The 25042-nt window shown below is 43.5% G+C and overlaps 1 protein-coding gene across 1 annotated transcript in view; it reads right to left on the bottom strand.

The window, feature by feature from the left end:
• LOC144506439 (NADPH oxidase 2-like) overlaps positions 1 to 25042 on the bottom strand; it is a 55375-nt gene that overhangs the window by 3554 nt on the left and 26779 nt on the right. Inside the window, exons 5-12 of the mRNA XM_078232556.1 lie at positions 20716 to 20855; positions 18804 to 18985; positions 15065 to 15194; positions 14862 to 14954; positions 13027 to 13280; positions 11266 to 11428; positions 7147 to 7293; positions 2704 to 2828 (exon numbers count right to left, since the gene is read on the bottom strand). Of these exons, the coding sequence (XP_078088682.1) occupies positions 2704 to 2828; positions 7147 to 7293; positions 11266 to 11428; positions 13027 to 13280; positions 14862 to 14954; positions 15065 to 15194; positions 18804 to 18985; positions 20716 to 20855 (1234 nt within the window). The remainder of the gene's footprint in view (positions 1 to 2703; positions 2829 to 7146; positions 7294 to 11265; positions 11429 to 13026; positions 13281 to 14861; positions 14955 to 15064; positions 15195 to 18803; positions 18986 to 20715; positions 20856 to 25042) is intronic.

Here is a 25042-nt window from a genome sequence, read left to right as displayed (position 1 = left end):
CGTGCTTGGATTGGAAAGGCCAAATTCATGATGAGTCAAAATGAAGCTTGAAGATTAATGTAGCTCATGTTAGAGGAAGAATCTCTTGTGGGGTGCGGGTGGGGGGGAGGGGGTGCCCACAACACCCCCCCTTCCCCTTCCCCTCCAATGTGAAATATAGTTCTGAGCTTAAAAGTTCCCAGGATGAGAAAGGAAAAGAACAGAAATAAACTCATAGAAATCTACAGTGCAAAAGGAGGCCGTTCGGCCCATCGGGTCTGCACCAACAACAATCCCTCCCAGTCCCCACCTCCACAGCCCCATGCATTTACCCTAGCTAGTCCCCCTGACACTAAGGGGCAATTTAGCATGGCCAATCCACCTAACCCACACTTCTTTGGACTGTGGGAGGAAACCGGAGAACCCGGAGGAAACCCATGCAGACACGGAGAGAATGTGCAAACTCCACACAGACAGTGACCCAAGCCGGGAATCGAACCTGGGTCCCTAGTGTGTGAGGCAGCAGTGCTAATCACTGTGCCACCATGCCAACTCTTGGGCATTAAGAATCACCTTGGACTTTGAAGAATTTAATGTGTTTTTGGTTCTTCTAAAAGAAAAGGGGGAATTTTCCGTTTTGTACTTTAAGGAATAATAAGACAAATATAATGTTTAGTCAATAGAGATTTTAGTCTTTTGTTGCAGTAAAACTCTTAACATGAAGTCATGTATCATCCTTTCAACTATTAACTGTAAGTTAATATTTTTTGAAGTTATCACTCTCTGCAATGATTGTAACAACGATTCTAAAGAGTGTGCAGGAACACAGGGGACTGGGGGGTATGTGCATTGATCTTGAAGATGCCAAGACATTTTGAGAGAATGGTTAACAAAGCATATGGAATCTTGGGCTTCATAAATCAGGGCATTGAGGACAAAAATTAAAGAAATTATGTTGATCCTTATTAAAGCATTAGTTAGGCGCCAGCTGAAGTACTGCGTACAGTTCTGGTCATCACACTTAAAGTGGATGTGAGGGTCCTTGAAAGGATGCAGAAGAGATTTATCCATATGGTTCCAGGGATGGGAGATTTTAGTTGCAAAGTTATGTTGGAAAAGCTGAAATTTCTCTCCTTGGAGCAAAGGAAATTGATAGGAAATTTTATAGAATTGCATGCTAGAGGCAGTTTTTTTTTAGCATAAATGAGGTTGTTGCAATATCAGCAATGTTCTGAATACACACCAATGTGTAAATGGAATCTAAAATAAATCAATATAAATAAAACAATGGGGTCAATTCTCCCAGCCTTCTAGCAGCACAGCGGGCCAGGAGACATAAGCGGATGCTGTGTAGTGGGCTTTCCACTGGGCGCCACAGCCTCCGTGTGTCTCCAGTCGCCAGATAATATTTGAATATTATAACTCTGATTTAAATGTCATTAGCGGGCCCAGGACTGAGGTCTCTGGGCCTGCAAGCCTTTCTCCCCCGCTGCCAGGAGTGTTTCACTCCAGTAGGGTTTACAACAGCGCCCTACTAACGGGGAGCTGGTGGACTGACCCCTCTGGACTGATGGGAGGCCATGGAGACCCCCTAGGAGGTCGGGGATAAGGGGGAAGTGCCCCATGCATATTGCCAGCCTGGCAGTGCCAGTCTGGCCCCCTGGCACTGCCCAAGGGGAAAAATGGCAATGCCCAGGGGGTACCTTGGCACTGCCCACCAAGGGGGCAGGGCCAGAGGGGGCAGGGCCTAATGGAAGAAGCAGGGCTTCTGGGGGTGTTCAGTGAGGGTGGGAGGTCTTGCTGCCAGTGCAGTCAGGATCAGTGACAGAGGAAATATGGACAGCGATCGGGGCTGGCCATTGGGGTGGAATGGAGAGGGGGGGAGGGGGGGCATCAGGGTGATCGGGACTGCTGGGGGAGCACAGGAGATCAAGATGGGCCGGGACACATCCAGGAGGCCAGCGATTGGGGCATGGGGGATTGGCAGGGCAGTGATAGAGGGTTGCTGTGCTGGCCAGCGATCGAGCTGGCCAGTGATCGGGAGGCCGGCAGTGCGGGGCTACTGCGCATGTGCCGATCTTGGCGCTGACAGATCGGCGCATGCGGAGTGGCCCGCTCAGCGCTATGTTGCTGGCCTCTCGGGTGGGAATAGGCCCTGCCCACTAATGTTTATCAGGATTCATGCTCGGGCTCTCTGTCATGCACAACGTGTGGGAGATTCATTTTGAAAATCCCGCTGTAAAAAAGCAGCAAGATTTACTCCAGTTTTTACATGAAATCGGCACTTAGAATTTTTTGGGAGAATTCCACCCAAGTTAGTTGACTATGTGATTTTTGTAACATGCAAGCAGATGGGGATTGCATTTAGTTTAAAGGGAAAATTGGTGTTTAAACCCTAATTGGCTTTATTTAATGTTGTCACTTTTCAGTTTATATTCCCTAAGGAATACAATGAAAATTATGTCTGTCTTCCCTCACTGCTGCCTAGCAACTACATTATAAAACAGTAAGCTATTCAGAGATTGATGTCCAACCATGAAGAGGAGTACTGAAATTGGGAGTAAGGTCATGTATTAATAAAGCTAGAAACCATAGCAACAATAAATATATACGTGTGTCATTAATAGAATTTTCCATTTTTTTTAAGCATTGTGGTAGAAGTTATGTAAAACACATTAAAGTAAGACAGCACTTCCGGTTCGGTTGCTTTGTTCAAAGACCTACCTTGGATGTTTGGTTGCAATGTTTTTGAACTCAATCTCCCAGTTTGGCCTCCCATATAGAGTCTTTTGTTTGAGTCCTGTGATGACATCTGTTTGGGCTTCGTGGTGCATGGCAAAGTGAGTAGCCTAACAGGGATGAAAATAAGATTTAACCTCTGCATTAGTGTTCATCACTGAATGGAGGAGCGTTTCAAAAATGATACAAATGGCTAGGACTAATTCTCTAAGACTTTGCATTATAAAGCAAATGGATAACGAGAATAGGGTAAAAGATGCTAGTGGTGATGGAATCAAGCAAACTGCTTAAAATAATATTAATTCCTCTTTTATTTGATTAAAATAGTGGAGAAAGAAATCTGATACAAATCTGTGAAGGATTCATTTGGTAATTTCACCATCAATAATTTCTATCCTACTGTCTAATGGAAATGGATAATATTTCAAGGTTGTCATATGAACAAAACTGCTGCCAATGGTTACCACATCAAAACAATCTCTGGTGAAGGGTCATGGCTGAAACAGATAGCCAGTCTTTCTTATTTCAAATGCTGATCTTTCTGTAATGTATTTTCAAAATTTCCATAATTATACAATAAAATAAACCTTAATTAAGATCTGTTTTGTTCATAATAAGCAGTGGTGATGCAATTTTATAAAGGCAGAAGCTCTATATCATTTAACTTTCAGTTTGGTGCTCTATGTATAACCTTAGGTGACAAAATCTAAAAGTTGTGCACTGTGATTTATACTGAGGTTAATATCTAGAGAAATCACCAGAAAATGACAAGCTTTCTTTTTCTCATACCATTGAACAGATACAGGATGTTTGTGAGGGATAGGGAAACAGGCACGGTGACACAGTAGTTAACACTACTGCCTCACAGCACCAAGGACCCAGGTTCAATTCCGGCCTTGGGTCGCTGTCTGTGTGGGGTTTACACTTTATCCCCGTGTCCGCGTGAGTTTCCTCCAGGTGCTCCAGTTTCCTCCCACAGTCCAAAGATGTGCGGGTTAGGTTGATTAGCCATGCTAAATTGATCCTAGTATCAGGGGGATTAGCAGGGTAAATGTGTGGGATTATGGGAATAGGGCCTGGGTGGGATTGTGGTCGGTACAGACTCAATGGGCTGAATGACCTCCTTCTGTACTGTAGGGATTCTATGACATTTCATTAAAGAACAACAGCTAGAAGCCATTGCCCAGGGTGTAGGTAGGAAAAGACTAGAGGTCTGGCAGGGACCCATTCAGATGTTTGGAAAACCATTAAAGAACAGGACATTAAAAGTGGTGAACTCTGGGTGACTTCCAGGTTTCCACACGTTAGTGAGTACAGAAACAGGTGAGCATGTGACAGGAAACATGGTGCAAGGGCAGTAGGGTTCAGATATCTCTGGCACTGGGACCAGGTCTTGAGCAGGAAGAACATATGCAAGCCAAACAGAATAGCCCCAGACCTTTGAGGTGTAATGTCCTCACTGTGAGATTAACTGGTGCTTTCAGTGAGGGTTCAAATTAATTTGGCAGTAGGAGAGGAACAAAGACATAACAGCAGAAAAGAGAAACGAGATGCATAGAAAACTAAGAGGGAAAATAGCAATATGGTGCCAGAGGACTGGAGGATTGAAAATATTACACCCTTGTCAAAAGCAGGTAAAACTGGTGGGAAAACCATGAGAGATCATTGCCACAGACAATTTTTTACTTGGAGAAGCATAGATTAATAAAGAGCAGCCAGCACAGGTTCGTTAATCGTGAATCATATCAGACTAATATGATTGGTTTCTGTAAAAAATTAACAGAGGGTTGATGAAGATAGTGCAGCAGATGTTGCATAGATTGACTTTCAAAAGGCACTTGATAAAGTACTAATTAACAGACGTATTTGTAAAATAGATACACATGGCATAAAGGGACAGTGGTAACTTGAGTTTGTAATTGGCTAAGGGATAGAGCAAGATGTTTTTTCTGACCAGAGAGAAGCATGCACTGGAGACCCCCAGCTAACAGCATTAAGGCCACTTTCTTTCATGTTATATAATATAATTGATCAGGACTTGGTTTTAGGGAGAATGTTTTCAAAATTTGCTGATATAAAATGTAGCAACATAACAGATAGTGAGAAGGATAGTAGCAGATTTCAGGAGGATGTGGGCAGGCAGGTAAAATGAGAAGTCACATGGTAAGTGCAGTTGAATGTAAATTATGTCTGAAGTGATGCACTTTAAGAAGAACAAGATGGAAAGGCAAGATGGTACTGCTTTGCAGTGGGATACAAACACACTGGGAATGTGTATAGTCACAAAATGTTGCAGACGGCAGCTCAAGTTTATAGAAATCATAGAAACCCTACAGTGCAGAAAGAGGCCATTTGGCCCATCGAGTCTGCACCGACCACAATCCCACCCAGGCCCTATCCCCATAACCCCACATATTTACCCGCTAATCTACGCATCCCGGGACACTAAGGGGCAATTTAGCGTGGCCAATTAACCTAACCCGCACACCTTTGGACTGTGGGAGGAAACCGGAGCACCCGGAGGAAACCCATGCAGACACAGGAAGAATGTGCAAACTCCACACAGACAGTGACCTAAGCCGGGAATTGAACCCAGGTCCCTGGAGCTGTGAAGCAGCAGTGCTAACCACTGTGCTACCGTGCCGCCCATAATTGATGATTAAGTTGATGAGGCATTTGAGAAAACACTTTGGATATTTGACATCTTAAGTAGGTATATTGAATACAAAAATAAGGAAATTACTCCAAACATTTACAAAGCATTTTTTAGGCCAGATGAAGTATTATTTACAGTTTTGGGCATCATTTTAGGGGAAGGATGTCAAGACCTTAAAGAGGATAGAGTGGAGGTTTACCAGGGCAATAACGGGGTAATGGCATTCCATAGGAGTTTTCAAAAGGACAAGTTATAGAATCACTGCAATGCAGAAGGAGGCCATTAGGCCCACCAAGGTGCACTGACAACAATCTGACCCAGGTTCTATCCCCGTAACCTCACATATTTAGTGCTAGTCCCCCTGACACTAAGGGGCAATTTAGCATGGCCAATTAACCTAACCTGCACATCTTTGGAGTGTGGGGGAGATCGGAGCACCCAGAGGAAACCCACACAGACATGGGGAGAATGTGCAAACTCCACACAGACAGTCACCCAAGACCGGAATTGAACCCGGTTCTCTGGCGCTGTGAAGCAGCAGTGCTAACCACTGTGCCACCGTGCCGCCCTAGTAACTGGGAGCATTATGGAGGAAAAAGCTGAGGAGGTGGAACTAAACTAGATGGACCTTTCAAAGAACTGGCACAAATGACAGGTCAAATGACTGCCTGATTCATAATGTTTTTAGTAGCGTGATGTGACAAAATAATCTCCCTGAGACAGTTCCTCAAACTTGTGTGGCTGTGTGTGTATATATATATATATCTATCTGTGGTTTAAAATTTACCCAATCTCAACTTCTGAAAGTTCTTGAGAATGACTGCCTGGGTTACTGGAATCTTAGAGTTCTGTAATATTTGGGGAAGTTTGAGATTGCTAATTGTAGGAACTTCCTTGGTGAAAATCAGAATTAAATTTACCCACATGGTCAGAATACATGAATTAATTTGTTCCATTTATCCACACAGCTTTAGACATGTAGAAATACTAACGTTACAGCTTGACAGGGAAATAATGTTGTTACACACTAAGGAACAATTTGCTAGACTCCTAAGCCCTACATTCTCACTTTTGCTTTTCTATTTTAACTGACCAGAACATTTGTAATAATGCATTAACCATCAAAATATGTACAAAACATAAACAAATACACTGGTGGCACATACCTTATTCATCTTAATCATCTCTCATATGAAATTAAGCAAAATCCTTTGTGAACCCAAAAGACTCACAAATAGTCTGATTTTGTTTATTTCACAGGAATATGATGAAGCTAAGCTAAGCATTAGTGCCATTCCACTCTCAGGGGTGCAGTGTCTTCTTACACTAATGCACATACCAAATTACTTTCCGCAATAAAAAGACATTGATCAACTGAAAGACATTTATATGTTAGTATGGTGAATTATACAAATATTTAATTGGTGATACTATGCCAGGGACTAAATTATTTGATGTATGACAAGTTATGCCTGGATGGAGATCATTAGCAGGAATTGTAATTAGCCATACATTATTTTACATACCTCTGGAATGATCAGGTCAGTTGTAATGCTGCCCTGACTGATATGGGCTAATTCAGTGCAGCTTGAGGATCAGAGCTAGGATCTTCCCACAGTGTGAAGCGAGACCATTTAGGATCGGATAAGCGTTCTAAGCAGATTGGTCATTGCAAGGCACAGGAAAGAGTGAACAAGAATCTAGACTTCTTTTCATCAACTTTCCTTGATAAAGCTTGCTTGATGAGTTTGCTAACAATAATGAACAGTTACCTGATTTTCATCCCATCCAGTGAGGTAAATGTTGTAGCTCAGGAAATCAGAATTGCCTCTTTCAAGCATTTGTAACTCAAGTGACTGGAGGAGGTCAGCAAACCATTCAAAGGCACTGGTTTCTCGACATAGCCAATAAAAGTAGATCTAAGAAAGGAATCAAGATTGTGGTATTGTGTCGGTTGTATAATTTATCTTTTTTTTAACCTTTCACAATTGATCGGTAACATTTTTCTCCAATTCCTTTTGCCATTTCAACTATCCCTTCACTCAACAAGCAGTTTAATTTCACTTTATAGCTTGTCCTTCTATTTTCCTAGAGCATTAACCATCGTTTTCCAAGTTGCTATCTAATGATATAGATTTCTACATCACAGAGCTGTCAAATGTTAAAAACAAAAGGGCATGATCCCCTGTTATCTTACCCAGAATGCATGTGCTTTCCTTATTAACATAGCACGTACCCACATTGACCAGGAGAAATATAAAGGGCCTTTTGGCTAAGATCAAGTGTAGTATGGTCGGCAGCCCATGGTCGGCCGCACATGGTTGAGGTCATTGGGTTACGCTGAGGCTTCATATGTTTCATATGAAGCAATTTTTTAAAGCGGCATCTCGGCCTTTTGGCTAAGATGCAAATGAGGTCAAGTCTTGGAGGAGGAACCTCCTCCTTCTCCAATCAGCTTGGCTCATGTAGATCAGGCCCAGGACAGGGTGGTTTGGTCGCTCGCCCTGTCTTGTCAGCCTGGATCTGAAATGTCTCAACTTGTTGAGACTCTGAATTGGATTTGATTTGATTGAACTGGAAAAGTATTAAAAAATATATATATAAAGGGCTGGATTCTCCGACCTTGCCTGCAGCTGGGATTCTCCACTCCCGCTGCAGTGAATGGACATTTGGCTGAGTGCCAAATTCTCCATTCCCATTGGCAGCGGCGGTGTGGCATGCACGGCCGGAGAACTCCAGCCAAAGTCTTCAAGTGTTCTGGGTTTAACTGGACTGACCGTTTCCTGTTGCTACTTTATACTTATTTCATGATGATCTGACTTATTTAAAACTGAATATTTTGTTTACAAGAAAATACAAAATAACATCAGAGTATATTGCTAAAACAGAGACATTTTGCTGAAGCTTTTCACCTTGCATTTGTTCGGACAAACGTAAGAATGCCAAATTTTGAACAATCACAATTTATATGATAGCAGAAAGCAGGGGTTGATTGGTTGATACATCAACTTTGATTGCCATGGGGAAAGCAATGGGGAACTTTAGCTTTTCCAAGTTCCTGGGTAATTCAATAAAGGCACGAGGTTGTGCGGAATAGATATAGTAAAGATCATACTCAACCAGCCTGTGCTTGTCTACTGTTAGCTGTGATTGGGCAGCACTTGCTGAACGATCCTAAGTGTGCTAATAGCTACACTAATAACCAGTTTGGGCGGCATGGTAGCACAATGGTTCGCTTCACAGCGCCAGGGACCCAGATTCGATTCCCAGCTTGGGTCATTATCTGTGTGGAGTTTGCACGTTCTCCCCGTGTCTACGTGGGTTTCCTCCTGTGCTCTGGTTTCCTCCCACATTCTGAAAGAAGTGCTGGTTAGGTGCATTGACCCGACCAGGCACTGGACTGTGGCAACTAGGGGAATTTCCCAGTAACTTCATTGCAGTGTTAATGTAAGCCTTACTTGTGACTAATAAATAAACTTTATTTTTACTTTAAGATAATCAGTCAGGTTCATAATTTGCTCATTTATGTTTGTTATAAGTGATATACGTTCATACGCAGGGACCAAATCTCTGAGAACAAAAGGAATATGTTCAAGCCTTGCACGTCTTCGAATTACCCGGAAGCTTGGGAAGCCTATAGTTTTCTGTTTCTTTTTCCATGGCAAAGCCTTGGCTGATCAGAGTCAACTTGCCAGCCATTCAGCACCCTCTTCTCCTGTAGCATATGTGATTGTTTGAAATGTGGTATTCTTGCAATAGTTCAGATGAGTGCAAGATGAAAAGCTTTGGCAACATGTCCCTTTTTTCAGCAATTTTCATGTTCTGTACTAGCAAGAAAATAGGAGTACTTCTGATAGCCATTCAGTGATTTATTAGCAAGAATAAAAGATCTCGCTGTGTGAAAAACGTTGCCATATGAGACTTGACAAGTTAAGAAGGGCTTTAGGTATAAGGTTACGAAGAAAATTGATTTAATTTTTGGGATCTGCAATTGTGGCAGTAAAAAATGATCATTAATATTTTTCAGAATCCCTTGCAATAGATTTTAAAGTATCAGGAGAGATAGAACAAAGAACAAAGAAAATTACAGCACAGGAACAGGCCCTTCGGCCCTCCAAGCCTGCACCGACCATGCTGCCTGACTTAATTAAAACCCCCTACGCTTCCGGGGACCATATCCCTCTATTCCCATCTCATTCATGTACTTGTCAAGATGCCCCTTAAAAGTCACTACCATATCCGCTTCCACTACCTCCCCCGGCAACGAATTCCAGGCACCCACCACTCTCTGTGTACAAAATCTGCCTCGTACGTCTCTTTTAATACTTGCCCTCGCACCTTAAACCTATGCCCCCTAGTAATTGACTCTTCCACCCTGGGAAAAAACTTCTGACTATCCACTCTGCCCATGCCCCTCATAATCTTGTAGACTTTACAAGATAGTGGGAACAGCCTCACAAGAGGAGACAGCAGCAATAATGGATTTTTTATTCACTAGTACTGATCTTGCAACGTTAAATGGAAATATATATACAACACTTGAATGCCTTCCCTTGCATACCAGCTTCAAATGGAGTAATTAGCTTTACCAACCCATGTGTGTGACTGAACCAATCTCAAAATAACATTACCATCCTATAACAGCAGGGTCCTATAACATATCTGGAACTTCAATTGCCTGTTTTAGGTAGGAATTAACTGGATTATGTGCAGTTCCCATGGCCCTGTAAAACGAGGTGTTCAGTTATTTTCTAGGCCCTAGAGGAGTAGGGTCTGCCTTCTAAAGTTTCCCTCACTCTGTGATTGTGACCCTTCCCCACTACTCCACCACCCCTCTTCCCCAAAGTACTTTGCTAGTGGGAGCTCTGGACTGATTCGTAGGCGTCAGTCTGGTGAAATACGTAACTTGCTAGCATTTTCTGTTTCTCTGCCTGCTCCCAGAAACATGATCAAGAAAACTAATGATGTGCTCGAGGAGTCTCTGATTTCCTGGACCGTTTAGGAGGGGTTTGGCAGTACAGCTCTGAGTGGTACCTGACTTGTGGTTATTTACTATTTGAGGATAATTTTCCAGTAATGTGGAATCAGTCCTTGCCATTCCCAGGCAGCAACGCATCCAAGAAGAGGAGGATGCAGTGGAGGAAGAGTGGCATCGACCACCGTTGCCCCTTATTACCCATGAATGCTTCCTCCCATCCTCTCTAACACTATGCACAACCTGTCCCACAATGCTTATAAAACTGTCCCCAGTCTAGCCCTATGGGTCTTGGCCTTACTTCACTATGAATATCAATACCTACACCAGAGAAAAGAAATTTAATCCAGGAATTCAATTCCATCTTTGTCCAATAATACATAGGAATAATCATGAATAGGCTTTATGCATAGTCTTAGTTGCTGTCTTCAGTGTATGTTTACTGATCCTAGTGCTCCCATTATTTCCTCAGTTGTGACGGTGAAAGATTGCTGAGCTACCATTTAGGTAGCTGTGATTGCTAACCATGAGCAGCAGTGGGCCTGAAGAACCTGGCTATATACTGAAGCATCTGGCATGGAACAGGGCAGTCTGGCCCAGCTGGCTACATGGCACTAGTAAGGATACAGGCACAATGGGTGACAGGGATTAGTCGTACTGCCATCCTAAGAGAAGGACAGGACATGTGCATCACATCTCCTGGGTTAATCAAATTCCTTGGCCCCATCATTCTAGAGGAGCTTAATATTCTTGATGCATCAGTTGCTGTATTTCACGCTCTTGTCTTAAGACTGATTTTTATTTTATTTTAATTTACAAATCTTTGAATCTAAACCAAATATCAATTACATTCTACAGATCAATGCATGCAAGCAAAATAAACCTCCGTCAATAAATGTGCTCATTGCGCAATTACCTTTTTCAGTTTGAGATCAGGATCAGAGTGGGTTAACTTGTACCAGACTGATTTGAGGATGGATGCAAAGGGAGTCACTCCAATTCCTGCACCAACAAGGACAGCAGTCTCATACAGAAATACATCCTCACTGGCTGTGCCAAAAGGACCATCAACTGCAATTCTAAAACAAAAATGTTAAGTGACCCTGCTAGCAATTGTAATCTCTTTGATGCCAAAATATCTCAACCAGGAGCAGGGCATCCCAAGGAAACAGAGCACATTGGTGGTGAGAAGGTCTTGATGGGTCTCTGTTTAAGCAATGGATAGAGAGATTTCAGAAAAATGCATTGTCAACTAGTCCTGCAGCATAATTTCAGGGTCACTAAAGGTAAAGTTGCCATTGTCTCAAATGACCATAGGCTGTGATCAATGTTGAGTTAACCTGAGGATCACTGCGCCTCAGGTGAAGATGTGGAGATGCTGGCGTTGGACTGGGGTAAACACAGTAAGAAGTTTAACAACACCAGGTTAAAGTCCACCAGGTTTATTTGGTAGCAAAAGCCACACAAGCTTTCGGAGCTCTAAGCCCCTTCTTCAGGTGAGTGTTTGTGAACAGAATTCCCACTCACCTGAAGAAGGGGCTTAGAGCTCCGAAAGCTTGTGTGGCTTTTGCTACCAAATAAACCTGTTGGACTTTAACCTCCTCAGGTGAAGGACAGGGTTGAGAAAGTAGGCCTTCATGAATAACCTCAGCCTGTATGGGAATTGTCTGCATCACTAACTGACCATCCAGCTGACTGAGCTAAACTGACCCTCAGTCCTATGTATGGGAATTAGGATTACTTAATGTCAAGGCTTCAGAGATCTACGTTGTGAATTTCAATGCATGGTTAGAAAGCTGGAGGGAACTGCCAGACCTCCCACCTGGCAATCCCTTGTGGAGAGACAGGTCAGTTTTAAGAAGCTAGACTCATTAACATCCCACTTCCCAGCATTAACTCCCTCCCTCCCTCCAAAGGAGGTGTAAATGGGCAGCTGGCTGGTTGCCAACAGGAGAAGATTGAACAACCCAGGGACCACCCGCCAGCATTCTAGTAAGTCACAGGATTGGGAAGAATGGGGAGGGAGTTCAGCAAGACACTGTGAGTAGGAAGGGTCAGAGGGTAGGGGACTCTGGAGGCTCATACTTGCCTTCGGAGACACTGTAAAAAAAATGTTTTTTTTAACCTACCCTTTGGGGCCACTACTGGGTAACAGGAGTGTTTCTTTGGTCAAACTGGCTGCTCAGCCCATTAAAATTGCTTCAAGGCCCATGTGAGCAAAAGGATCTTGACTAACACATATTACTGAGGCTGTGGCCTGATTCAAGTGAACACCTCAACCTCTTGACATTAGAATTACTGCAGGATATTGGAGTAGGAAAAAAGAGCCAATGCACTGCCTGATTTCCACTGAGGGGAGTGAGTTAAAATCCCTCCTTGAGCATCAAAATGAATTAAGTATGACCTAGAACCAACAGAATTAAATTTCAAATGAATTATTCTGTAATCCAGCATTCTAAATTACTATTCTGACGAAGAGGGCAATCTTAGAATCACAGACTATTGGCGTGCGATTCCCAGGGATCCACGCATACCCTGTAGCATAGTTTCCTACTGGGAGTAACAAATCACTCCTCAAAAATTGAATGGAATTTGTACAGGAATTTCATTTCTAAAATATCATATTGACTAGCAGGAATAATATTGACCAGATGCAGCAGGTTGCTAGCTCCCTCACCTGGGGAGTTTCCATGCTTCTTGGAATTCCATTTGGTCTCCACCACATACTTTGAACAAACTGTCCGTCCAATCTCCCATTCTTCTCACGTGAATGCTGAAGTGGTCTTCCTCTGGAGAGGAGGTCAAGGTGAAAGGGTGCCACTCCAGCCTCGAAATCTTTGAGCATTTGACAAAAACGTACTGGCCAACCTCCATTTTAAAGCCGCGCTTCTTCATCTGCAGCTCCAACACTTTGGAGGGATGGGTAACAACCTAGGGGTAGAGACACATACTGCAGCAACTGATTGAACAAATGACAATCAATACAGCAAGCAATTCTTGGTCAGATTTAACTTTCTTACATAAGGTCCTTGTGTAATATAATTCTAACAGTAGAGAATTTGCTTTGTTTTTCTTAGGACCATTCACATCTCTACAGTGTTCAAAGATGTGTAGGTTAGGTGGATTAGCAGGATAAATATGTGGGATTGCAGGGATAGGACCTGGGTAAGATACTCTGTCAGAGAGTCAGTGCAGATTTGATGGGCCGATTGACCTCCTCCTGCACCGTAGGAATTCTTCCACAAGCCCACTTGGCCAAACCTTCTCTAAAGTTCCTCCATGCCTTAGCCCTGGATTTGGGTCTTTCTTTAGTTTCTCTCCTATCTCCCTTCATGCCCTCTTTGAGCTTCATGAGACACACAATCTGCTCCCTCGATCTTATTATCACTAAAATCCTGATCCTGACCACTTAACCTCCCATCCAATATTTCCAAATCCCTCCATATCGTCTCCACCCTGCCCCCCGCCCCCCCAACCTTTGTACTCTCTTTGAGCCCACAATCCTCTGGGAAATCTGAGCTCCTCTAATTCTGGTCCCCTTGAATATCACCAATTTTAATTGTTCCAGCATTTATGGCAGTAACCTCAATTGCCTGGGCCCTAATCTCAGGATTAGCTCTGCACCTCTCCACCTCTCTATACAGCTTCACTTGACTTAGTATGACACTGAGCCACATGAGGCAATATTTTGTTATTAATGCTTCTGTGAAATGCCTGGAGCTGTTTCATATTAACCATGAACTGTTGTTGATGCTTCAAAATGAATAGGAAAATAAATTGGATTTACATATGCTGTTGAGATTTTATTGTTTGCAGTTTTCTGAGTCCACTTTTAAAACTACATTTTCTATTCCATTTCTTTCATCAAGTAATAAAGCTTTCAAAGTCGCAATGCAGGCTGGGCAACTACTTCCATTCTAAGCTAAAAGCAAAATACTACGGATGCTGGAATCTGAAACAAAAACAGAAAACGCTGGAAAATCTCAGCAGGTCTGAAAACATCTGTGGAAAGTGATTAAAGCCAATGTTTCGAGTCAGGATTGTTGGCTTTATTGTCTCTCCACAGTTGCTGTCAGACCTGTTGAGATTTTCCAGCATTTGCTGTTTTTGCTTCCACTCTAAAACTTACTGCAAAAGGTTTTCAAGGGATGTACCAAAAGTAATTCTCTTTTGTTTTCCCTTGGCAATTTTTGTGAGAAAGATTCTACTTGGCGCTTCTCCAGAACTCCATGGCTTAGCTCATGTACTCAATGTGAGGATGGTTATGGGGGATAGCACAGATTTTAAAGCATTATGACACAATGCGCTATGGCCGCAGTTTTTCTCGTGAGCAATTTTTCTGCTATGTTTTCCAACTTTCCATCTATTTCTGGAGATTAAAAACAAGGGTGTTACTTCAAAGAATGTTAATATCTTTCCATCTTTCACATACAAGCTTTGGCTATACAGTAGAAAGAGTTTGCGGTAATGCTGCATACTTTCCAACAATATCAGCTGAATATATATGCTTACTTTTGTGACGACAACCTTCTGGTGCGATCGCCAAAATCGCACGAATCTCTCACAGACGTACAAGGCCATTGGTCCCACCACCCATTTCCAAGTCTATAAAGAGAGGATCGGTATGTTTAGGCAGAGAAGTATGAATAGTTTAATGTGATCACATTGTCTCCAAGAAATATCACCATTAAAAAGTGAACCAAAGACATACGTACCATCGGTGGATTTCCTGAAAAAACAGGCTGAGGACACTGTGGGACAGTCCCCCATTCTGCATACTTATCCTTGCAATAGGTGGCATTATGCTGCTTCAGGCTGGTTTCTGTTTGACCACGAACAATTTGCCTGTGGATTTGAAACAAATAATACATTCTTTGTGAGAATGTTTTAAAGAGGCTTTGGGCTTGTTTTAAAAAAAATTAAATTAAATACTATAGAGCCCTGACATCTATTTTTAGAATTCTTTCCTCCAGGTCTGCCTGGCACATGGCAGTTGGGAGTGAAGGGGGAAGTGATCTGGTCTGTGTGTGCATCCACAAAATCCTGAAAGGTCTGCAGCTGTATTTAACTCCTATTATTTTTGAAGACTGTTAATGGGGCCTTTCACATTCTTCAGTGATTTTCTTTCCTCCTTTTAAATGTAACAAATACAAAGAACAAAGTACAAAGACAATTACAGCACAGGAACAGGCCCTTCGGTCCTCCAAGCCTGCACCAACCATGCTGCCCGACTTAACTAAAACCCCCTACCCTTCCAGGGACCATATCCCTCTATTCCCATCCTATTCATGTACTTGTCAAGACGCCCCTTAAAAGTCACTACCGAATCCGCTTCCACTACCTCCCCCGGCAAAGAGTTCCAGGCACCCACTACTCTCTGTGTAAAAAATCCGCCTTGTACACCTCCTTTAAACCTATGCCCCCTAGTAATTGACTCTTCCACCCTGGGAAAAAGCTTCTGACTATCCACTCTGTCCATGCCTCTCATAAGCTTGTAGACTTCTATCAGGTCTCCCCTCAACCTCCGTCGCTCCAGTGAGAACAAACCAAGTTTCTCCAATCTCTCCTCATAGCTAATGCCCTCCATACCAGGCAACATCCTGGTAAATCTTTTCTGTACCCTCTTCAAAGCCTCCACATCCTTCTGGTAGTGTGGTGACCAGAATTGAACACTATATTCCAAGTGCAGCCGAACTAAGGTTCTATAAAGCTGCAACATGACTTGCCAATTTTTAAACTCAATGCCCCGGCCGATGAAGGCAAGCATGCCATATGCCTTCTTGACTACCTTCTCCACCTGCATTGCCACTTTCAGTGACCTGTGTACCTGTACACCCAGATCCCTTTGCCTATCAATACTCTTAAGGGTTCTGCCATTTACTGTATATTTCCTATCTGTATTAGACCTTCCAAAATGCATTACCTCACATTTGTCCGGATTAAACTCCATCTGCCATCTCTCCGCCCAAGTCTCCAACTGATCTATATCCTGCTGTATCCTCTGATGGTCCTCATCGCAATCCGCAAATCCACCAACCTTTGTGTCGTCCGCAAACTTATTAATCAATCCAGTTACATTTTCCTCCAAATCATTTATATATATTACAAACTGCAAAAGTCCCAACACTGACCCCTGAGGAACATCACTTGTCACAGCCCTCCATTCAGAAATGAACCCTTCCACTGCTACCCTCTGTCTTCTTTATGGAGGGCATTAGCTAGGAGGAGAGATTGGAGAAACTTGGTTTGTTCTCACTGGAGCGACGGAGGTTGAGGGGAGACCCGGTAGAAGTCTACAAGATTATGAGAGCCATACGTTAAGTAAATTTATACCTTAGGGTCAGTTGTCAGCTTGGATTGTGTTCAGAAAGCTATAAAGATTCAAGTCCCATTTCGGGTGTTAGGCACATAATCTAAACTGACATTTTGGTGCTCTACTGCTGGAATGCTGCATTGCTATAAGGAATTTTCTCTGTTAATGAAAAGTACTTAGCTGTGCTTACAGCATCTTTACAAATCCTCTGATCAGCAGCGGCCCCGTGACATTTATTACCCAGTTTAGGTGTATAATCTTCAGGCTAGGTGTTTGCTCAGCAATGTCTTGCGCAATGACTTGGCTTGGTAATGATATTATTTGCCATTTGCCGAGCAATTAAATTCTCCCACTTGTTTCAAGGCAAGAAATTTTCCTCGCCATTCGGTCAGCTCCTGGAAATACATCTTGTGCAAGCAGGCTGAAGATATACGTTTGCACTTCGGCTTTCTCTCCTAACATCTGCAAAGCATGAGGGTGTGAGGTGCAGGGAAACTTCTCCTACTGCTTTATCTGTTAAACTGAAGTCCATTCTGCTTTGTCAGCTGGATATTAAAGGTCCTGTGTCCTTTTTTGACGAGCAGGTGATTTCTCCTGTGTGCTCATTCACATCTATCTGTCAACTAATGTGGACAAAGCAGTCGCATTGTCATTCAACTCTGTTTTTTGTGGTGATTTGCTGTGAACAAGTTGGTTGGGTTTACCTATATACTTCAAAAGTATAATTTGTGTGAAAAATGGAGATGCGATAAGGTGCTATATAAATGAAAATCTTTACTTCCTTCTTATAGTGCAGCATGGTGTATCAACAGCCTTGCAAACCAAGGCAAGTGCAGAAGTATTTATCCATCTCTTCCCACCCACCCATTCAATACGCTGCTCATTGAATCTCTCCCCAAACCTGATTCCTCTCCTCTACCAACTGGATGATCCATTTATCGCTCCTATATTGTAGTGCCATCAATGAACCCTCCCTAATTCTATTTTCCTAAGTTTAGGTGAACATGTTGCTGGAGCATGGCTGCCAGAAAGTGGCTCTCCATGACTCAGTGGCTAGCACTCTTATCTTTGAGTCATGAGGTTCTAGGTTTTAGAGTCATTCCAGAGCTTGAGCTCAAAGTCAAGGCAGTACTCTGTGTCATTGGAGGTGCTGTCCTCCTGATGAGATGTTAAACCAAGGTCCATCTATCTGCTCAGATGGATATAAAATATCCCATAGCATTATTTGAAAGAAGAGAAGGGGAGCTGTCCCCAGTGTCCTGATCAATATTTATCCTTCAATCAAAATCACAAAAGCAGATTATCTGATCATTAACATGGTGCTGTTTGTGAGATTTGCTGTGCACAATTCGTTTGCCACATTTCCTTCATTCCAACAGTGACCGCACTTCCAAAGCACTTCATGGCTGTAAAACACTTTGGGAAGTCTGGCGGTGGTGAGAAGTGTTATCTAAGTCCCTGGGAGCGAAGAAATTCAGTTTAATTTCAAGCATTATTGCAATTAGACAATCAATTGGGGGAGCTGGTGGCATAGTGGTATTGTCCCTAGACTAATAATCCGGTAGGGAATCCGGGTTCAAATCCTGCCATGACAGATGGTGAAATTTTAATCCAATAATAAAGATCTGGAATTAACAATGAAATATGGTAACTATGAAACTATTGTCATAAAAACCTCTCATTAATGTCCTTTAGGGAAGGAAATCTGTCATCCTTACCCGGTCTGGCCTATATTTGACTCCAGATTCACAGTAATTCAGTTGACTCTTAAATTCTCTCTGAAATGGCCTAGCGAGTTACTGAGTTCATGGGCAATTAGGGATGGGCAATCAGCCAACAGCTCATTCATGAATAAAAGACTCTGTAACCTGGTTAGCTCCCTGCTTGTCTAGAATACAACTGTGACCAATGATGATGAGCATGATTTAGCAATCGTTATATTTTTTAACATATCACATGGTAAATGGAGCTGTGCTGATAGAAGCACTGGACACATCTGCTGATAATTGCTGCCAAGAACATATTTAGCATTAACCAGGTGTGCTGTTGTTTCACTTGTGTCATCTGAAAAGCATTTACTGAAATGAAGGAACATGGCACTTCAGTTGTTGTGAAAGACAGTTTCCATGGACAATACGTACCCAGCTCCATGGATCACAAGTCCAGCAAAGAAGATCACGAAAAGGTGATGAGTGTACCAGAAGACTTCAAAGTATGACCGCCTGATAATTTCTGTTGATGATGTTATCATTAGTATCAGAGCCAGAGTGATTGCAACCCCACTCAACCCAGCCAAGGTTGTGAAGGCCACTTTAGTTGGATTCTAGAAAGAAAAGACAATAAATGTATAAACAATACAGTTCAAGTTGGTGCATAACCACAGACAGCAACATCTAACTGATGAAGAGGACAGATGTGACTCTATGTCCTCATCCTCTGGCAGAGACAGTGCACACCATCATTTGAGCAGGCATAACTGAAGATGCAGCCAGTGACAAGGCTGGATTGAATGTTGCTCCTCCTCACATCCCGTACACCCCTCATCCCACAATCTCTTCTGATTTCCAAGTTGCAGATATTGGAAGCATGAACATCTTGCTTTCTCACTATTTCCTCACTTCAACCCTTATGCCACCTGATCAGGTAGTGGTGGAACAGCAAGAAGTAGAAACACTGTCACCCATCCTAAGGAAAGGCAGGAAAACTCTCTTGACTCTATAGTAGCATGATTGTCCAATGTTGCTTAATTACCCCCTTTCCTGTGCCCCCAGGAATTACTTTCGGGCTGCTGCCAATCAGGCAGTGGACCAACATTTTACCAGGGTGGAAGTGTTAAATACAAGCGGGCACATGTTCAAAGTGAGAGGGGGAAAGTTTAAGGGAGATGTGCTGGGAAAATTTTTAATGCAGAGAGTGGTGGGTGCCTGGAATGCACCGTCTTAGGAGATGGTGGAAGCAGGCACATTAGCAGCATTTAGGAGGCACCCAGATGGGTACATGAATAGGGAGGGAATAGAGGGTTATGGTCCGAGTAAGGGCAGAAGGTTTTGTTTTAGTCTAGTTATGGCATCATGATCGGCATGGATTTTGAGGGCCCAAGGGCCTGTTTCTGTGCTGTACCTTTCTTTGTTCTTTGTTGATCTCCATTGAATTGTCACGCTGCCTGCAGAGATGTGACAGATACTGTCAGCTTGCTGAATTAATAGTAACCTGGCCCAATTTATAGGCCGGCCCCAGCCTCTTGGTTCAGATGCATTTTGTAACTTCATCACCACATTCAGGCTGGAAATTGGGTGCAGACAAATGTATATCCCTTTTTTTCAAAACAACTGTAAGAGTCCTAAGCAAGATGAATGTGGGTCAATCTAACTAGAGCCAAGTGCACTTTGACACAAAGTGCACCAAAGTCTGAATCAGACTCAGCAATGAAAGCTGCCTTCTGAGAGTTGCACCCGTGACAGAACTTGTGATAAGCTGTATAGCGCACTCACATCTTCCCATTAGAAAGACAATTGTCTAAAGATGATAAAAAGAGTAGTATGTGGAAAAATTAAAATTCTATTGCTCTTCTGTAAAATATCTGTTGAACTGTGAACATTGCCTTTAAAAGTTACCAACTAATGCAATATCTAACGATGGGTGGCACTGTGGCACAGTGGTTAGCACTCCTGTCTCACAGCTCCAGGGACCCGGGTTCAATTCCTGGCTTGGATGACTGTCTGTGTGGAGTTTGCATGTTCTCCCCATGTCTGTGTGTGTTTCCTCCAGGTGCTCTAGTTTCTTCCCACCGTCCAAAGATCTGTAGGTTAGGTAGATTGGCCATGCTAAATTGCACCTTAGTGTCCAAAGATGTGTACATTAGGGGAATTATTGGGGTAAATATGTGGGGTTATGGGGTTAGGGTGGGGGAGAGGGCCTGGGTAAGATACTCAGTCAGAGTGTTAATGCAGATTTGATTGACCGAATGGCCTTTACTACACAGTAGGTCTTCTATGATGAATGTCCGCAACGTTTGGTAACTTCATTAGACATCAATGGAAAATTGAAGCTTACCGTGCGAGGGCTTCTAATTGGATTCAGATAACTTTCGTTGTTTCCCACTTTAGACAAAGCAGCATTAAGTGGTCCATTTTCACCCAGCTGGCAGTCCATAAATCGCTCAAAGTTGAATAAATGTGCAATGATGTGAATGGCTGTGAAGGAAGTAATGCACAGACTGCCATAACCTTGCATAAATATTGCAATATGTAGGTGAAAACTAAAACTAATGGGATTAATCTATTGTTCAAAGAGATTGTGCATTATTTAGATACTAATGAGCAATATATGGCCAATGGAGTCAGCTAAAACCCCGGTTCTCAATCCATTAGTAAAAGTGTTTAAATGAAAATCTGATAGTCAACGTGGCACAGTCTGGTTCCTTGTTGTTCAGTGAAAATTACACAAATGGGGCGCGATTTTCCCAAAGAAAAGCTAAGTACCCAATGGGCAGGAAAACAGGAGTTTTTCCCGTTTGTTTTTGGGCAAGCTTATTGAAATGAATTTCTGGAACTCGGTGTATCAGAAAGGCCTTCAGGAGATTTACGTCAGTAAGTGGGAGCAGGGCCTAACCCCGCCAGAGAGACCGGTATCAGACTGCTGAGATAACCAGTGTGCGTGTGCTGATCTCCCAGATCGGTTGACATGCGCCTCCCGCCTTCTCCCAGTCGCTGGCACCAAACCCCTCCCTCCACGATTGGCAGGCCTCCTGAAGGCCCAACCCGGCTTCCGATTGCCAGCCCCACATCAGCCCCCCAATCCCCTAATGCAGAGTTCTCCCTTCCCTCCCCCCCCACCTCCCCCTCCAACCCCCCAGTCTGGCCCCGCCCCATGAGGCTCGGCACCCTTCAGGCCTCACCATCTTGGCACTGCTCCCCAAGGGGCAACCCCTCAGCCCCAATCTCACGGGAGGCCTCAATGGCCTCTGGTCCCACCAGTGAGGCCATCACACCTGATCCCATGATGCTGGGTGATCTTACATAATCCCTGCAGGTGAGGACCTCCAACGGTAGGGTCAGAAACTTTAGTGAGCCTGGGATGATTGTGTTCTGGGCTCACTAAAGAGATGGAAATCTGTATTTCCATGTTGTAAACAACCTCAGCCAAGCTGATTATGTCCAAAAAAATGGCCAGGGAAGATTGCGACCGGTCAGATGCTGGTCGCCATTCCCGTTTTTGGCGTCCCGCTGACATTTCCTGTCCTGCTGTGCTACCTGAGCAGCGCAATGGTCCGGGAGAATCATGTCGATGATTTTCTTAAAGCTACAGTTGTAAAATACCATCAAGCATTACAAGACTGACACAATCTTACTCTGAGCTATTCTTAATCTTAACCTTAAATTTGTAACGTTTGACTCAAGTTGTCTTCTTCAATTTTTCAATTGCTGCGTTGTGGAATTGAAGGAATACTGCACAGAACAATGATGTCAAACAAAAGTTTAATGTTGTAGATATTGGAAATCTGAAATGGAAACAGAAATGCTGGAAACACTCAAGATACTGAGCAGTATCTGTGGCGAGGGAAACAGAAATAATGGCCCCGTTATTCACAGAGTTAGGGAGGGTATAGGTGAGGCTGGAAGCAGCTGAAGAACCTACAAAGCTGCAGTCTGGGATCCTTGGTGACAATCCCCAGAAACTGGGATGCCTGCAATGAGGACAGTTGTGCATGCTGGGAGGAAGTCGGTAATTGAGAGGCCTGGGGTGAAGGAAGACAAGTGATTGGAGCTGTGAGGCTGAAGGTGTTCTTGAAGGGCCTGGCTACAAGGGATAGTGAAAAAGTGTACTGATGCTTTAGCTTTACGATAGAATATGCTGTATTTTTCTCCCTCCCCCCCCCCCCCCCACTCATCATCCCTCCCTTCTCCCCCTCAGTTTCGCTCCTCTCCCCCTCTCTTTCCCGTCCTTTTCCCCCCATGTCTCCTGGCTCCAGGAGAAGGTGGAAGCAGCAGAAAATCCCTCTGGCTCACAGGAGGTGCCTTAGGCCCACCTGCACCTCCAGACCACCCCCACCTGCACCCCAAACCAATCACCACTTCAAAAGAGGGATCTGAGGATCAGGAGGCAAAGAGAAGAGCGAACCTTCCTATGCCAGAAAGTCGAGACCCTGGAGGAAGAGGGGGCAGCCCTGTGAAGGCTCAGAATATAAAGCAACACAATGAAATTGTGGCACTCTCAGAATGGGGAATCTCATTTATTTGTCTATTACTTATACCTTGTTCTGGGACTAAAGCAGCATCAAATTGGAAACAGTTACATAAACTTGCATTGACCCAATGGCCTCCTAGAGTGGTACTGATGGTATTTTTATAATTTACAGTAGAAGTGTACTGATACATTAGCTTTACGACAGGACATGCTGTATTTCTCTCCCTCTCCCCACTCACCCTCCCTCTGTTTTCTCCCTCACTATCTCTCCTCTCCCTCTCTTTTTCCTGTCCCTTTCTCCCGTGTCTCCCGGCTCCATTGAAAGGATGTTAATGCTACCGACTAGCTAGGGTAAACGTTTGGGGTTACGGGGATAGGGCCCGGGTGGGACTGTGGTTGGTGCAGACTCAATGGACCAAATGGCCTCCTTCTGCACTGTAGGCATTCTATGATTTATGATCTAAGTGCCTGTGGCAGCAACAGCTGGAGTCCCAACAACATCCAAGCAAAACTCAGCCCAAATGCTTCCAAACCTTGGAGACACAGCCAGTGACCTGTACAGCCCAACTGATGGCAAGGTAATTAACCTTAAATGATTTTCAGAAAATTGTCTGAATTGTGGTTACAACTGCTTGTGGAAGTAGATCAATATGACAGTACTGACTGCAATGTTAAACTTGCCTGGTGCCAATACACTGGTCCTTGAACCTTAACAACTAATGTATTGAAATATGAGATATTTTCCTTTTTTAGATATGGAATACTGATCTATCTCTGAATTTAGTTACAGGTGCAATTGTTGGTTGGATCAAGATCCCAGAGTGACTGTTCATGGCTGGATGAGGAATTCTTTATTTGTTGCGTAACATTTAATTTGATTGTATTTTACCAGTAAAAGTTTCGAAACTTGTCACTACCATCAGTGGCTGGAGTTTTCCAGTTGGCTAGCCATTGAAATCCATCAGTGGGAGCGGAAAATCCTGCCAACATGAAGGGCTGGAAAATTCCAGCCAGTGTCTTACTGGTGTGGTGGTTTTGAAAGATGGGCTGCAGGCCTCACAGGTTTAAACAAGTGAAGAGCTTTATTGAAAGGATGTTAATGCTACCGGCTGCTAAGATAGATTGCCCATTTGCAATGACATCACGTGATCAGTCTCTTAAACTGCCCCTCTTCCACTGTAAAGCTGCTAGTGATGAAACATTAGAAACAACATGAATACACGACACTTTTGCTCCTCCTTTAAGTCAAAAGGTTCCTGACACCAATAACAGTATAATGACAGCAATCAAAATTAGCAATATGAATGATTAATAAACAACAGTCAATAGGTCAAACGTTCCGGAGGTCGTCTCTCTCTGAGCGGTTGTTGCTGAACCTCAGGTATCTGCTTTTTAGTGTTTACTGCAACTTCTGGTGGTCTTTGGTTTGGTTTGGACGTCATCCATGGTTGTCTTAAACTGCAGTCAACATAATGTTCTGAGGTTGACTTGGTGTCGGAGTGTCCTCAACTGAGGTACTGTCTTCCCCAATTGGTTTTGGTGGTGTCAGGTTCTCAGGAAGGTTCAGGTCTTCTCTTGGCACAGCTTGATGTGAACTCTCAGTCAGTTCTGGCAGATTGGTTCTTGTTGCCAAAACTTGATCCACATGTCTTCCCCATATTACATCATCTCGGGTTTGTACAATGTAGGAGACCGGTCCTGCCTGTGCTATGTTGATGGCACATACCTCACTTTTCAGTTGAGGTATAGTTCCTTGCCAGAACCTCTTGACCCTGATGAAAAACACAACATTTCACCTTGTTCTCTCATCATATGACCTGATTCTGCTGCTATTTCAAAGGCTAGTCTTTTCTTTTTCTCTACTTCCACGGTGGCACAGTGGTTAGCACTGCTGCCTCACAGAGCCAGGGACCCGGGTTCGATTCTGGCTTGGGTCACTGTCTGTGTGGAGTCTGCACGTCCTCCATGTGTCTGCATGGGTTTCCTCTGGGTGCTCTGGTTTCCTCCCACAGTCTGAAAGATGTACTGGTTAGGTGCATCGGCCATGCTAAATTCTCCCTCAGTGTACACGAACAGGTACTGGAGTTTGGCGACCAGGGGGTTTTCACAGTAATTTCATTGCAGTGTTAATGTAAGCCTACACGTGACACTAACAAATAAACTTTAAACGTAAACTCCTGATAGAATTTTTCTT

Source organism: Mustelus asterias, chromosome 17 (assembly GCF_964213995.1).
Source record: "Mustelus asterias chromosome 17, sMusAst1.hap1.1, whole genome shotgun sequence".
NCBI lineage: Eukaryota > Metazoa > Chordata > Chondrichthyes > Carcharhiniformes > Triakidae > Mustelus > Mustelus asterias.
The sequence above is the reverse complement of the archived record's forward strand: the minus strand, read 5'-3'. Positions and strand labels throughout refer to the sequence as shown.